This window comes from Eulemur rufifrons, chromosome 4 (genome assembly GCF_041146395.1).
Source record: "Eulemur rufifrons isolate Redbay chromosome 4, OSU_ERuf_1, whole genome shotgun sequence".
Classification (NCBI taxonomy): Eukaryota; Metazoa; Chordata; class Mammalia; order Primates; family Lemuridae; genus Eulemur; species Eulemur rufifrons.
The window spans coordinates 63,144,299-63,158,364 of NC_090986.1; the positions used below are offsets into that span (position 1 = coordinate 63,144,299).

At 35.1% G+C, this 14,066-nt stretch overlaps 1 protein-coding gene across 2 annotated transcripts in view; it reads right to left on the minus strand.

The window, feature by feature from the left end:
- Positions 1 to 14,066, minus strand: part of ZC3H13 (zinc finger CCCH-type containing 13) — a 71,047-nt gene that overhangs the window by 35,851 nt on the left and 21,130 nt on the right. For both annotated transcript variants that reach the window (XM_069467680.1, XM_069467679.1), the window contains exon 8: positions 7,789 to 7,986. In XM_069467680.1, coding sequence (XP_069323781.1) covers positions 7,789 to 7,986 — 198 coding nt within the window. The remainder of the gene's footprint in view (positions 1 to 7,788; positions 7,987 to 14,066) is intronic.

Consider the following 14,066-nt stretch of genomic DNA (forward strand, 5'->3'; position numbering starts at 1 on the left):
TATATAGATGAAATGATATGGTGTCTTGGATTTGCTTTACAATAATACTTGAGGGAGAGAAGTGGATGGGGTACAGATAAAACAAGAGTTACCATAAATACTGCTGTTTTTTATTTTAAAAGAGACAAGGTCTTGCTGTGTTGTCCAAGCTGGAGTGCAGGTGGCTATTTACAACACAATCATAGAGCACTACAGCCTTAAACTCCTGGTCTCAAGTGGTCCTTCTTCCTCGGCCTCCTGAGTAGCTGGGACAATAGGCACATGCCACCATGCCTGGCCTGGTGCATAATTTTTGAAGCCACACAATGGATTTAAGAGGATCATTATATTATTTGTATATATTTATGTGTGAAATGCTCCATAATAATGTCACTATAATAATTTTCCATCCTCTAACATACAACTGAGCAATATCAATATACATTTACTAAAGCACCTATTTACTCAGTCTATAGAAAATGCTTGGTGCACACATGGATTCACAGATCCCTCCAAGTAGAGGTCTATACTACCTGACCTATGGTTCTTGGACCCAGGATGAGATTCACCAGTCTAGATTACAGTATCTGAATTTATTTGCTATATAGGAAATAATCCAAAGAATGAATCCAATAAGATACTGTTCTTTGCCAAAAGTCTGAAACATTCTGGTTTTAATAATTTTGATAAATGTGCACAATCACTTAAAGCTGCGGTTCCCAACTCCTAGGACTCAGACCAGCACTGGGACATGGACTGTTAGGAACCTGACCGCACAAAAGGTGAGCTGCTGTGAGCAAGCGGAGCTTCATCTGTATTTACAGCCACTCCCCATTGCTCACATCACCACCTGAATCCGCCTCTGGCCCCCACCCGCTCCCCAGTCCATGGAAAAACTGTCTTCCATGAAACCGGTCCCTGGTGCCAAAAAGGTTGGGGACCGCTGACTTGAAAGGAAGACTGTCATTGTCAGTAATTTGCTTATTTTACTTGGATTAATTCAAAGACAACAAGTTTGGAATGATCACATCTGTCTTTCTAATCAGGTAAGACCCTGTCAGGCATCTATACTTCTATCAAGAGATAAGTAGATTTCTTCATTCAGGTAATTATACTGGATTAATTTTTTAAAAACTAGCTATGCTCTGAATACTATTTTCTCATCTGAACACAAAGTCCTACAACCTAGCATTTTGATTAAAACATATGACCTGTCATTAAAACCATACTTAACCAAAATGTCTGGCAGAATGAGCTACACGTAATTTTTAGATGATTTTTCTAGTTAAGTGCTATTCAAAAGGAATTTTTGTTTGTTAAAACCCTTGTTCTTCAAATACTGCTAATGTATTGGTTCACTTTCCTGATTTAGCATGAGAAAGTATGAGGATATAGATTTTCACTGATAAAACGTATTACAAATCTACCAAAACATTATAAATATCCAGTTTAGGATTATCTAGATACAATAGGTTAGGAATATTGACACTCACAGAGTATTCCCTTTACAAGTAACTTTTCTGACTAAATACCTAAAATAAACTTAATTTTCCTCTGAGTTACATCTCTTCTAAAACAATTTACAGGGGGGAAAAAAAAACTGGTTCAGTTAGTTGGGTTCCAACTACAGTTGCCTCTCCTTATCTGCTATTTTGCTTTCCATAGTCAACAGCAGTTTGAAAATATTAAATAGAAAACTCTATAAATAAACAGTAAGTTTTAAATTATGTGCCTTTTTGGATAGCGTAATGAAATCTCTCTCGGTGAGGCTCCATCCTGACCTGGACATGAATCATCCCTCTGTCCGGTATATTCACGTTGTATGTGCTACCCACCTGTTAAGTCTCTGATTATTGACTCATGATATTGCAGTGCTTGTGTTCAAGTAACCCTTATTTTACTTAACAATGGCCCCACTGTACAAAGAGTAAAGATGTTGGCAATTTGGATGTGCTAAAGAGAAGTCATAAAGCACTTCCTTTAAAACATAGATGAAAGTTCTTGACTTAATAAGGAAAGAAAACAAATTGTATGCAGAGGTTGCTAAAATCTACAGCAAGAAGGAATTTCTATCTGTAAAATAGTGAAGAAGGAAAAAGAAATTTGTGCATAGTGTATAAGGGTCTGTACTACCCATAATTTCTGGCATCCACTGGGAATCTCGGAACATATTTCTCAAGGTTAAGGGGCAAACTACTGTATTTCACTATTCTCTGTAGAGAGTAGGGCATGGGAAGTTTATTTTATAAAAAAGTTATGGGAAATTGCTATATTTTCTAAAAACAAAGTAATAAAATAAATCCATAAGGCTGTCTTTCTGGATAACAAATGATATTCAGATTTTGATCAAAGTTGCATAAGTAAATCAAAGCTCAGTAAAGTTAAATTAGAAGACATTGTGATAACATTCCTTTAAGAACTGTAGTCTCCAAATTATTCAATTCAAAAATAACCACATGACAGAGTTTAGGGTTAAACTAACAAATACTCTGGGAATATATTCTTAACAAAGCTGACATGGTCAGTGACAGCTTGAGAGGAAAGTATTCAAATCCTTGATGCCAGATTAGGCATAGGCTTCGAAACTCATTGATGATTCTTACATTTTTTTTGGAGGGGGGAAATCATGAGAGACTATGGGCACTCTCCCTCTCACCAAAACACATATACACATGCAAAATTTTACATACAAACCAATAAGTTTGGAGACCCCTAAAATCCACCAAGGGACTTCAGATAAGAAGCTCCTGATATAGAAGGTTGAACTGAGATACAGAAAACAGGCAGAAGGACTTGAAGTCAGAGGATCATGTGGCTTTGTTGAATCACCTATGCCAGCAGTCCCCAGCCTTTTTGGCACCACGGACCAGTTTCATGGAAGGCAATTTTTCCACAGTGGTGGGGCATGGGGGGAGCAGCTGCGGGGGCTATAAATACAGATGAAGCTTTGCTTGCTCGCCTGCTGGTCACCTCCTGCTGTGTGGCCCAGTTCCTAAGTTTCATGGAAGACAATTTTTCCATAGATTAGGGGGGGTACGGAGCTCAGACAGTGATGCCTGGCCCAGTTCCTAAGAGGACACAGCCTAGGGGTTGGGGACCACAGACCTATGCCATGTGTATGGTTATCTCCATAGAAAATCATCCTTTAAGAAATGTAAGCAACTGCCTACATCTAATAGGCCTACTGAATCTTACTTGAAAGAAAGGGGAAAAAACAAACAAACACACTAAAAACCACGTTTTTGGACCCCCCCTGCCCCCCGTCTCTAACACTCACATACACATACACACACACACACACACACACAGGCACGTGCGATCACTGTACTAACAAAGCATCTGGAAATATTTTTGGTCATTGCTTCAATAACAGCTTTTAGAACAGGTATTCAAGTAACTGTTAGATGACTAAATGAATTAGCACTTTTAATTAAGCACAACACTTCCTGATAAACAAAAGACTACTAATGAGCCCATTATATCACATTTAAAATAATTTTAAAGGGCAATATTCTCCAAAAGGGATTTAGATAACTAACCTTTAATTACATACCTCACCAATTCAAAAGCAGTGACAAAGATATTGTTTGGTTTTAAAATTAATAGGGGCATAACACAGAGATATTGTGGGTTCCATTTCAGAACCACAATTAAGCAAACATTGCAAAAAAGCAAGTCACAGGAATTTTTTGGTTTCCTAGTGCATATAAATTATGTTTATACTATACTGTAGTCTATTAAGTAAACAACAGCATTATGTCTAAAAAAAAATGTACATATCTTAATTAAAAGATACTTTATTGCTAAATAATGTTAATGATCATCTCAGCCTTTAGTGAGTTGTAATTTTTTTGCTGGTGGAGGGTCTTGCCTTGATGCTGATGGCAGATGACTGACAACGGTAGTGGTTGCTAAAGGCTAGGGTGACTGTGGCAATTTGTTAAAATAAGGCAACATTGAAGTTTGCCAAATTTATTGACTCTTCCTTTCACGAAAAATTTCTCTATAGCATGCGATGCTGTTGAATAGCAATTTGTTCACAGAACTTCTTTCAAAATTGGAGTCAAACCTCTCAAACCCTGCCTGCCACTGCTTTATCAACTAAATTTATGTAATATTCTAAATCCTTTGTTGTCATGTCAACAATGTTCATAACATCTAACAGGAGTACATTGTATCTCAAGAAACCACTTTCTTTGCTCATCCATAAGAAGCAACTCTTCATCCATTCAAGTTTCATCATGAGATTCCCAACAATTCAGTCACATCTTCAGGTTCTACTTCTAATTCTAGTTCTCTTGCTATTTCTACCACATCTGCAGTTACTTCTTCCACTAAGTCTTGAGCCCCTCAAAGTCATCCATGAGGGTTGGAATCAACTTCTTTCAACTCCTGTTAATGTTGATATTTTCACCTCCTCCCATGAATCACAAAGGTTTTTAATGGCAGCTAGAATAGTGAGTCCTTTCCAGACGAGTTTTTAATTTACTTTGCCCTGATCCATCAGAGGAATCATCTCTGACAGCTAAAGCCTTATGAAATGTATTTCTTAAGTAGTAACACTTGAAAGTCAAAAATTATTCCTTGACCCACGGGCTGCAGAATGAATGCTATGTTAACAGCCATGAAAACAACATTAATCTTATACATTTCCATCAGAGCTCTTGGGTGACCAAGTACATTGTTAATGAGTAGTAATATTTTGAAAGGAATCTTTTTTTCTGAGCAGTATGTCTCAATAGTGGGCTTAAAATATTCAGTAAACCACGCTGTAAACAGATGTGCTGTCATCTAGGCTTTCTTGTTCCATTATAAAGCACAGGCAGAGTAGATTTAGCATAAATTCTTCCTTAAGAATTATGGCCCTAGAGTTTTCAGACTGGTAAATGGTATTGGCTTCAACTTAAAATTTCTAGCTGCATTGGCCCTAACCAAAAAGTCAAACTGTCCTGAAGCTAGGCATTGACTTTTCTTCTGTACCTATGAAAGGTCCTAGATGTCATCTACTTCCAAAAGGCTGTTTCTTCTACATTGAAAATCTGTTGTTTAGTGTAGCCACCTTCATCAATGATCTGAGCTAGATCTTTCTGGATAATTTGCTATAGCTTTTCCAGCTGCACTTGCACTTTTACCTTACAGAGACAGCTTCTCTTCTTAAACCTCATAAACCAACCTTCATTAGCTTCAAACTTTTCCTTTGCAGCTTCCTCACCTCTCTTAGCCTTCAAAGAATTGAAGGCCTTTCTCTGGATTAGGCTTTGACTTAAGGGAATGTTGTGGTGGTTTGATATTCTATCCAGACCACTAAAACTTTCTCCATATCAGCAATAAGTCTGTTTCACTTTCTTATCATTTGTGTGGTTCACTGGAGTAGCCCTTTTAATTAATTTCTTACAAGAACTTCTCTTTCGCATTGACAACTTGGCTAACTGTTTGGTGCGAGAGGTCTAGTTTGTGGCCTAGCTAGGCTTTCAACATGTCTTCCTCACTATGCTTAATCATTTCTAGTTTTTGATTTAAAGTAAGAAACTCCTCCTTTCACTTGAACACTGACAGGCCACCGTAGGGTTATTAATTGGCCTAATTTCAATATTGTTGTGTATCAGGGAATAGGGAGGCCCAACGAGAGGCAGAGAGACAGGGGAATGGCCCTGTCAGTAGAATAGGCAGAACACAGACAACATTTATTGAATAAGTTCATTGTCTCATATGCACACAGTTCATGGTACCCCAAGCAATTACAGTAGTAACATAAAAGATACTGGTCACAGATCACCATAAGAGATCAAGTTTGAAAAATTGCGAGAATTATCAAAATGTGACATAGACACAAAGTGGGCATATGCTGTTAGAAAAATGGCACCAATAGACTTACTCCATGCAGGGTTGCCACAAACCTTCCATTTGAAAAAAAAAAAAAAAAGAAAAAACCACCTCAGTATCTGCAAAGTACAATAAAGAAAAATGTAATAAAACAAGGTGTGCCTGTAATTTCTTTATTCACAATAATGGAGATAAATCAAAATAACAGACCCCTACAAAAACCTTGGAAATTAACTCCTACTAAATCAAAATGGCCTTTCCAACCTTGTCATATATTGCTTTAGAGCTCCAGTAAAAGTCAGGTATCAATATAATCTTTCAGTATTCCTAGCTCTGCTGCTTCCTGTCCTCTGACAAAAAGAAATAAATAAAATTCGGATCTGTCTAAATCCTAACAGGTGATTCCTAGGCATACCTTGTTGTGGAGACAGATCAGAGGGAAAAACTGGAAAACAAAGAATTAACTTGTCTAATATTTAATAACTCACAATACAAATGTTTTTACCATTTAAATGGTAAACCATCCAGAGACATGTGTTAAGAAGCATGTCTCAGAGATTTCTGGGTCAAAATAACAAAATAAGAGTACCAAGAACCATTAGAGAAAAATAAAACCTCCACGGACATAATGTAAATCAGCAAGAACGTTTAATATGATTTATAAAATCTGATTTACACACGATTTTCACACACAAACCTACTGGATCGAGTAAAATACAGAATATATTTTAGGAAAACATGTTCAAGAATTCTGAATGCTCCAGTTAACCACTCTTTTTCATGTCAAGGGGACACAATCAACAGTGAAAAGGCAACTTAGGGAATGGCAGAAAATATTTGTAAATCTTGTATCTCTGGCAAGGGATTTATATCCAGAACACAGAAAGAACTAAAATACAACCACAGGAAAATATCAAGTAACCCAATTAAAAAATCGGCAAAGGACTTGGATAGACATTTCTCCAAAGAGGATATACAAATGGCCAACAAGCATATAAAAAGATGTTCAACATCACTAATCATCAAAGAAATACAAATAAAAACCTCACTGAGGTAAAACCTCAGTGAGTAATCGCCTCACCTCAATGAGCTAAAAAGACCCATTAGGCTAGCTACTATGAAAAAAATAAGAGAAAATAGCAAGTGTTGGTGAGGATGTAGAAAAATCAGAACACTTGTGCATTGTTGGTGGGAATGTACAATGGTGCAACTGCTATGGAAAACAGTATGGAAATTCCTTAAAAAATTAAAAATAGAACTATCACATGATCCAGCAATCCTACTTCTGGGCATATACTCAAAAGAACCAAAAGCAGGGTCTTGAAGAGATATTTACAGACCCATGCTCTTAGCAACACTATTCATAATGGCCAGGAAGTGAAAGTACCCAAATATCTATCAATGGAAGAATGGATAAACAAAATGTGGCATATACATACAATGAAATATTTTTCAGCCTTAAAAAGGAAGGAAAAACTGTCACATGCTACAACATGGATGAACCCTGAGGACCTTATGCTAAGTGAAATAAGCCTGTCCACAACAGGACAAATACTGTATGATTCCAGTTATATAAGGTATCTAAAGCAGTCAAATTCACAGAAACATGAGGTAGGGATGGTAGTTGCCAGGAGTTTGGGGAAGAGGAAGTTATTGTTTTTGCTGGATATACAGTTCAGGTTTGCAAAAGGAAAAAGTTCTGGAGATCTGTTTCACAATGTGAATATACTTAACGCTACTGAACTGTACACTTAAAAATGGTTAAGATGGTAAATTTTGTTTTTTACTACAATTTAAAAATTCAAATATAAATTTTAAAAGTTAAAGCTTATTGAATTATCCATGACTTATAAGAATTATTAAACACACATGCACATAGTTGTAAACGAAATAAAAAAACCTTTTAGGCTAATGCCTAAAAACGTCTGAAAAGTAAATACTCTAGATTACACAAAAATAATATTAAAAACATACAATACTACTTACCTTGGCTTATCTCTTTTTTCTCTTTGTCTTTCAAAATCTCGTCCCCTTTCCTTTCCATCTCTTGGTTTTTCTTCTATCCTGTCTTTTACTTTATACTTTTCTTTGTATTTTTTCCCCAGAGCAATATCTTCTGGTATAGGAAGGGGTGGACTTGGAGTGCGTGGTCCTTTCTTTTTACTTTGGTTGCTTTTTGAATTCCTGAAGGTAACACAAAGCTGTCATTAGACGTTGGAATATTTCTGAAAGGCCAAATGGATTTTTTTAAAACACTTCTTAAAAACGGCAGCATTCTTTTCAACTACTTGCCCTTTACTATTTTGTATATGAGTAACCAACATCCGGGAAAAAAAGTAACTCACAAAAACAAGTAAAGAATTAATTTAGTCGCCACTTATTTTGTTAACACTGCTTATTATTACATAAAGGGTGAATTTCTGAGAAAAGATAAGAGGTATAATAGGAAGGGACTTTCAAAAAAGAAAATAATACTATAAAACAACTGTTTGAACTGCATCTTTTAAAGCTTACATAGACAAGCAGATTAAGAAAGTAAAATTCACCTGTAACTCTACTAGACGAAGATAACTATTTTTAACATCTTGCATATACTTCCACCTCTCTTTTTGTCTCTAACTACTCATCTAAAACTGGATATCCACATGCAAAAGAATGAAGTTGGACCCTTACTTTGTACCACATAACTCAAAATGGGTTAAATGTAAGACCTAAGACTACTAGAAGAAAGACCTAAACTAAAAAATATAGAGGAAAAGCTTCATGACATTGGACTTGGCAATAATTTCTTGGCTATGACACCAGAGGCATAGGCAACAAGACCAAAAGTAGACAAATGGGATTACTATATATATGGTCATAACTATTTTCTTATCATTAGAAATGGCTGTTAATCTCTCTGTCATACACATTCATGAAATATCCTATTATAATACTTTGTAAGATTTTTTTGTACTGAATATAGACTTATTGTCAGCATCTTTCTATTATAACAAGTAGATTTAGGTAATCATTTTTATAGACTATACAGAATTTCCTTAGATGCTCTTTAACTTCTTTCTTTTTTTGAGACAGAATCTTGCTCTGTCACCTGGGCTTGCATGCAGCAGCGTCATGATAGCTGATTACAACCTCAAATTCCTCAGCTCAAGCAATTCTCCTGTCTCAGCCTCCCAAGTAGCAGGGACAACAGGCGTGTGCCACAACACCTGACTAATTTTTCTATTTTTTGTGGAGACAGGGTCTTGCTCTTGCTCAGGCTGGTCTCAAACTCCTGGCCTCAAGAAACCCTCCCTCCTAAGCCTCCCAAAATGCCAGGATTACAGACATGAGCCACCACACCCAGCATCTTTAACTTCTTTAAATAATTTCATAATGGTAAGTTTTTCTGGTGGCTTCTAAGTTTTCAACATTATAAAGAAAACCCAATCACATCATCTATAAATGAAATCCCAAGCATTGTTAGTAAACATTCACTTAAATCTCTGAATCTTGTTTAAAAAATTTTTCCCAACTCTTAGATCACAAAGATGGTCCCCTAAAATTTTAGAATTTTGCCTTTCACATTTAAGTCTTTATTCTACCTGTAATTGATTTTTGTGTATAAATTAACCTTTTTAAGTGCCTCTTTTTGGCACTTAATTTTATGTAAGTGGTATAACTTTGATCCCTTACGCATCTAAAACTGGCTGTTTTTGTCTCATACCCAAACAATAGTTTGAACAAATGTAACATTTTTGTGTCAAAATCCTTTTCCTCAGAGCTCTATAAATACTACAATATCTTGTATAACATTTAGTGCTGTGGATGAGATGTCCAAAGACGGTCAATTTTTTTTTTTTTTTAACTATTCAGGTGACCTGGTTTTTCTGTTGGGAGACTTATAAAACATTATTCCTTGGAAATAATTTTCACCAAGTCTTTTTTTTTCCTTAATCTTTTCCAGCACTCAATGAATTGGTTCAATCTGAAACTTCACATTTTTACTGAATGTCTTCTATTTTTATTTCATCACTTTTCCGTATGACCCAAGTCTCTATAATTCTCTTTATTATACAATTATTGCATCTCTTGGGCTGCCCCCTCATGTCATAGTTCTCTGTCGTTTCCATCTCTCCTTTTGCTTTCAAGTATCTTTTTTTTTTTTTTTTTTGAGACAGAATCTCGCTCTATTTCCCGGGCTACAGTGCCATGGCGTCAGCCTAGCTCACAGCAACCTCAAACTCCTGGGCTCAAGCAATCCTTCGGCCTCAGCCTCTCAAGTAGCTGGGACTACAGGCATGCGCCACCATGTCCGGCTAAGTTTTTCTATATATTTTTTTAGCTGTCCAGATCATTTCTTTCTATTTTTAGTAAAGACAGGGTCTCGCTCTTTCTCAGGCTGGTCTCGAACTCCTGACCTCTAGCGATCCTCCCGTCTCGGCCTCCCAGAGTGCTAGGATTACAGGCGTGAGCCACCATGCCCGGCTTCAAATATCTTAAATTTGTTTTTTAATTCCTTATTTTTCCTTTAAGTAGCACGCATTCCACTAATTCTAAATCTGGCAATACCATTATTCTGCTAATTTGTTTGAAAGTTTTTTTCTTCCAAAGTACCCTTTTCACAGATTGGTTTGTTTGTTCACGATCAACTGGTCTCATCCTTTAAATGTAATACTCTCTCAAATCACACTACCCTTATAAATTAATAAATTATTTAAGATTATTCCTGTTTTCTGTATAAGCCATCTGCTCTGAGTTTCAGTCTGGTACTTCACACATCTAGTAAGTTTTCACTATCTACTCATTTCATTATCTATTGATACTTATAAATGAGGACTTAACCTTAAATCCTAAAACTTATTTCCTATTATCTAGAATTCTTTAGTCCCAAGATTTCTTACCTATAAAACAGTAAATTCTTTAAAACTGCTGCTAAGATTTAAAAAAGATAAAAGTGTATAAATGACTCATGGTGAGCATTCAGAAAATTTAGCTCTCTTAGCCCTTATCCCTATTTCTTTTTTTTTAATTTCAAAATATTAACGGGGCACAAATGTTTTTGTTATATATCTTTTATAATGCTTAAGTCAAGGCTATTAGTGTGCCCATCACCAAAGCACTGTCCATTATCCCTATTCCTTATTTTCATAGACAGGGTTAACCACCCAAGCAAGTCAGAAATTACTAAAATATGATGACCAAATCTATTTTTCATCCTTGTCTTCTGCCAACAACCACATTAGCCACATCTCACTGCGTCCTTATGAGATGACTCAAACTTACACCTAACAGATAAGTGATAAATGTCTATACTTTTAAATATTTTTCCACTTTAAAGATAAAACCTAATAATTGGCATCTATCAAAAGTTACTTTTAAAAATTTCAAGATAAAATGATGGAGGAATACTTGACACAAACTGTACTTTCACATTACTGCCTATGAGAGAAACTAGCTGGGTGTTTACCAAACCTTTTTCCTGGGCATAGTGCTAAACCATACTATCTATACTTTTTTGAAATTAGGTGTGGCCAAGTGTCCATGATCTGGCCAAAGGAATGTGAGCGGAAGTGATGTATACCACTTCCAGGCCCAATCTCAAAGGACACTCATGTGCCAGGCAATCGTAAACTATAGAGCTAAACAAGTGCAATACTCAAATTTTTCTTTGTACATTCCATTCTCTTGTTTCCTGGAAAACCCAAGAAAATAGAGTCAAAAGGAACCTGGGTTATTGAATCTTCATGTAAAGGACAGTCACCTGTTAATCAGAAATACCCATTTTGACTTCACATGAGCAAGAAATAAACTTCTGTTGTATTTAACCACTGACATTTTGGAATTTAGCTACTATCACAACCAGGATTACCCTAATATACTTATTAAGTACAGAATTTCTTCACATTACCCTTAAAATTATAGTGGTTAGAAAACACAATCAAGTTATAGTGCTTTCCAACTGAAGAGGCCAAAATTGGCTTTGGCCAGTCTAAAGTCAACAGATCTTACATTTATTAAGTCAACCGATGATTCTGTTAGTGGCACAGAGTCTACTTCCTATTTGTGGCATAAAGCTCACCTGTCTACTTTTATCATTTTTAGATCCTTGCTCTGTCTCTCCCCAAAACTATTTCTTTAGAACAGCTTTTGACGTACTTCATATTTATTTGTACAGAGAGCTATAAATAAATATTTACCTAATGAAAACTAAGATTAAAAATGCAGATGGACAGAATAGATAATATATTTATGATTTTAAATCATACATCAGGATAAATCTTACCATCAGACTGTATCTCACAATGATTGTCAAAGAAAAATACCTGCTTTCAGGGAGAAATGTTCAGTTTTGTCAGTAATTATATCTGCCCATCCAATATGATAACCTAGTAAGAGCAAGAAGTCTGTTTACTTGATTGTTACCTCCGTTGACTTATTGGTGTTGGTTCAAATACTCCACAGAATTTTAACTGAAATTCTAATCCTTACTCATGCTTAATATGTCTTCAAACAGTTTATAGTATGATCCAGCCATAAAATTAAAAGTTGATTATCTGACACAATCTAGGCAATGAAAACTGCATAGCTAAAGAAATGCTACACTCAATTTGATGTTTTCTTTGTATCTTTAATGTGCTGGTTTCCAGGTCCTTCTGCTTCTGTTATTAAATTAATGGTGGATGTTAAAGGCAACAACATATTAGAATACAGGAAATATAGTAGTTAACCAGTGTAATTATTTATGACAAATATTTATCAAAAGATGAGTTACTAATAAAGCAGTAAGAGATTATATGAAAAAAAAGAGGATGAAATTAACCCTTCATCTAAATAGTTATCAAAACTTTATAGGAAGACATTAAATTTCAAAGATTTTGATGAGAAAGGATAAGAAAATAAAGAAAGGATATTTCTGGTATGCAGTTTATTGGAGAAATAAATGGATTGAGGGAAACTTATATAATTGGTTAGCCAAGAGGATAAAGAGCAAGTGGGGTAGATCGTGTAATTTCATAACTCAACTTCTGCAATATCCCTTTCCAATATTTACTTGATCCCAGGTACAAAGAGGATCAAGCCAACTTTACTGAGTACCTTCTTAGAATGCAAAGCTCTATGCAAAGTAGGTACTATGGGAAGACAGAACTATTAACCATCAAGATCTCAATCTTCAAGGAGCTTAAATTTAATAGAGGTTGTAAAAGATGTATGTCACAGCTGAAATATAATGCAAAAGGCAATTAATATTAATAAGGAGGTATAAACAAAATCTGATAGGTACACAAAGGGAGCAGAAATTATGTTCAGTAAGGAGAAATGGGAAAACTTAATGGAAAATTTAGCATTTGAGCTAGAGATTGAAGGATTGAAGGGAGAAGAGGGTACGTAGGAGGAAACTAGACAAAAATACTGACAAGAAAGAAAAGATCCAACTTTAAATGTCATTCTAAGGAATTCGAATTTCATTCTATAGAATGGAAAACCACTGAGTTTTTCAATGGCATAATAAATTAATTGGGATTGTCCTTCTAAGATTTCTTTGACAGCATCTGTAAAATGAATGGGTTGAGGTAGCTGAATGAAAATGTGTATGTGTGGGGGGAGAGAACAGCACATAAAGGAAATAGTAGGATGATATAATAATCTAGGCAGAAAGTAACTGGAGTCTGAAATAGGGTTAGTCTCTAGAAAGTGGAAGGAAGGAGATAAATATGAGTTTCATTATGGGGTCAGATAGACAGAGTTTGCCAATTGATCAAATATGAGGGAGAAGAAGTTTTAGTTTAGTTTTTTTAAAAATAAAATTAGTACATGTACTTCAATTAAAATAAAATTTAAATAGTACAGAGTAACATTAAATGAAAATGTGCTTTGTCTCTTATTCTTAGTCCCTCAATGTAATTAATCATTTCTATTTTAATTTCTTCAACTGGCTACTATAGTAATTCTAAATATTAATATATTCATGCTGCTAAATATATGCAATAAAGACTCTAATCTCTAGATTATGTACACAAAAACACAAGAAGAATGTTTATTGTGTATAAATTATAATATCTTTAAAACTAGAAACAACATAAATGTTCAACAAGAGAAAAGTAGATAAATATATAGTATAAATGCTAACATAAATAAACTAAGGTTACATACATCAATATAGATAAATGTAAAAAAAGTTAAGTGAAAAAGCAAGTTGCAGAAAAAAAGTTATAATGTACCTGTATTATAATTAGATTGGAAAATAATACTATATACTGCAAAACACATATTAATGAAAGTAC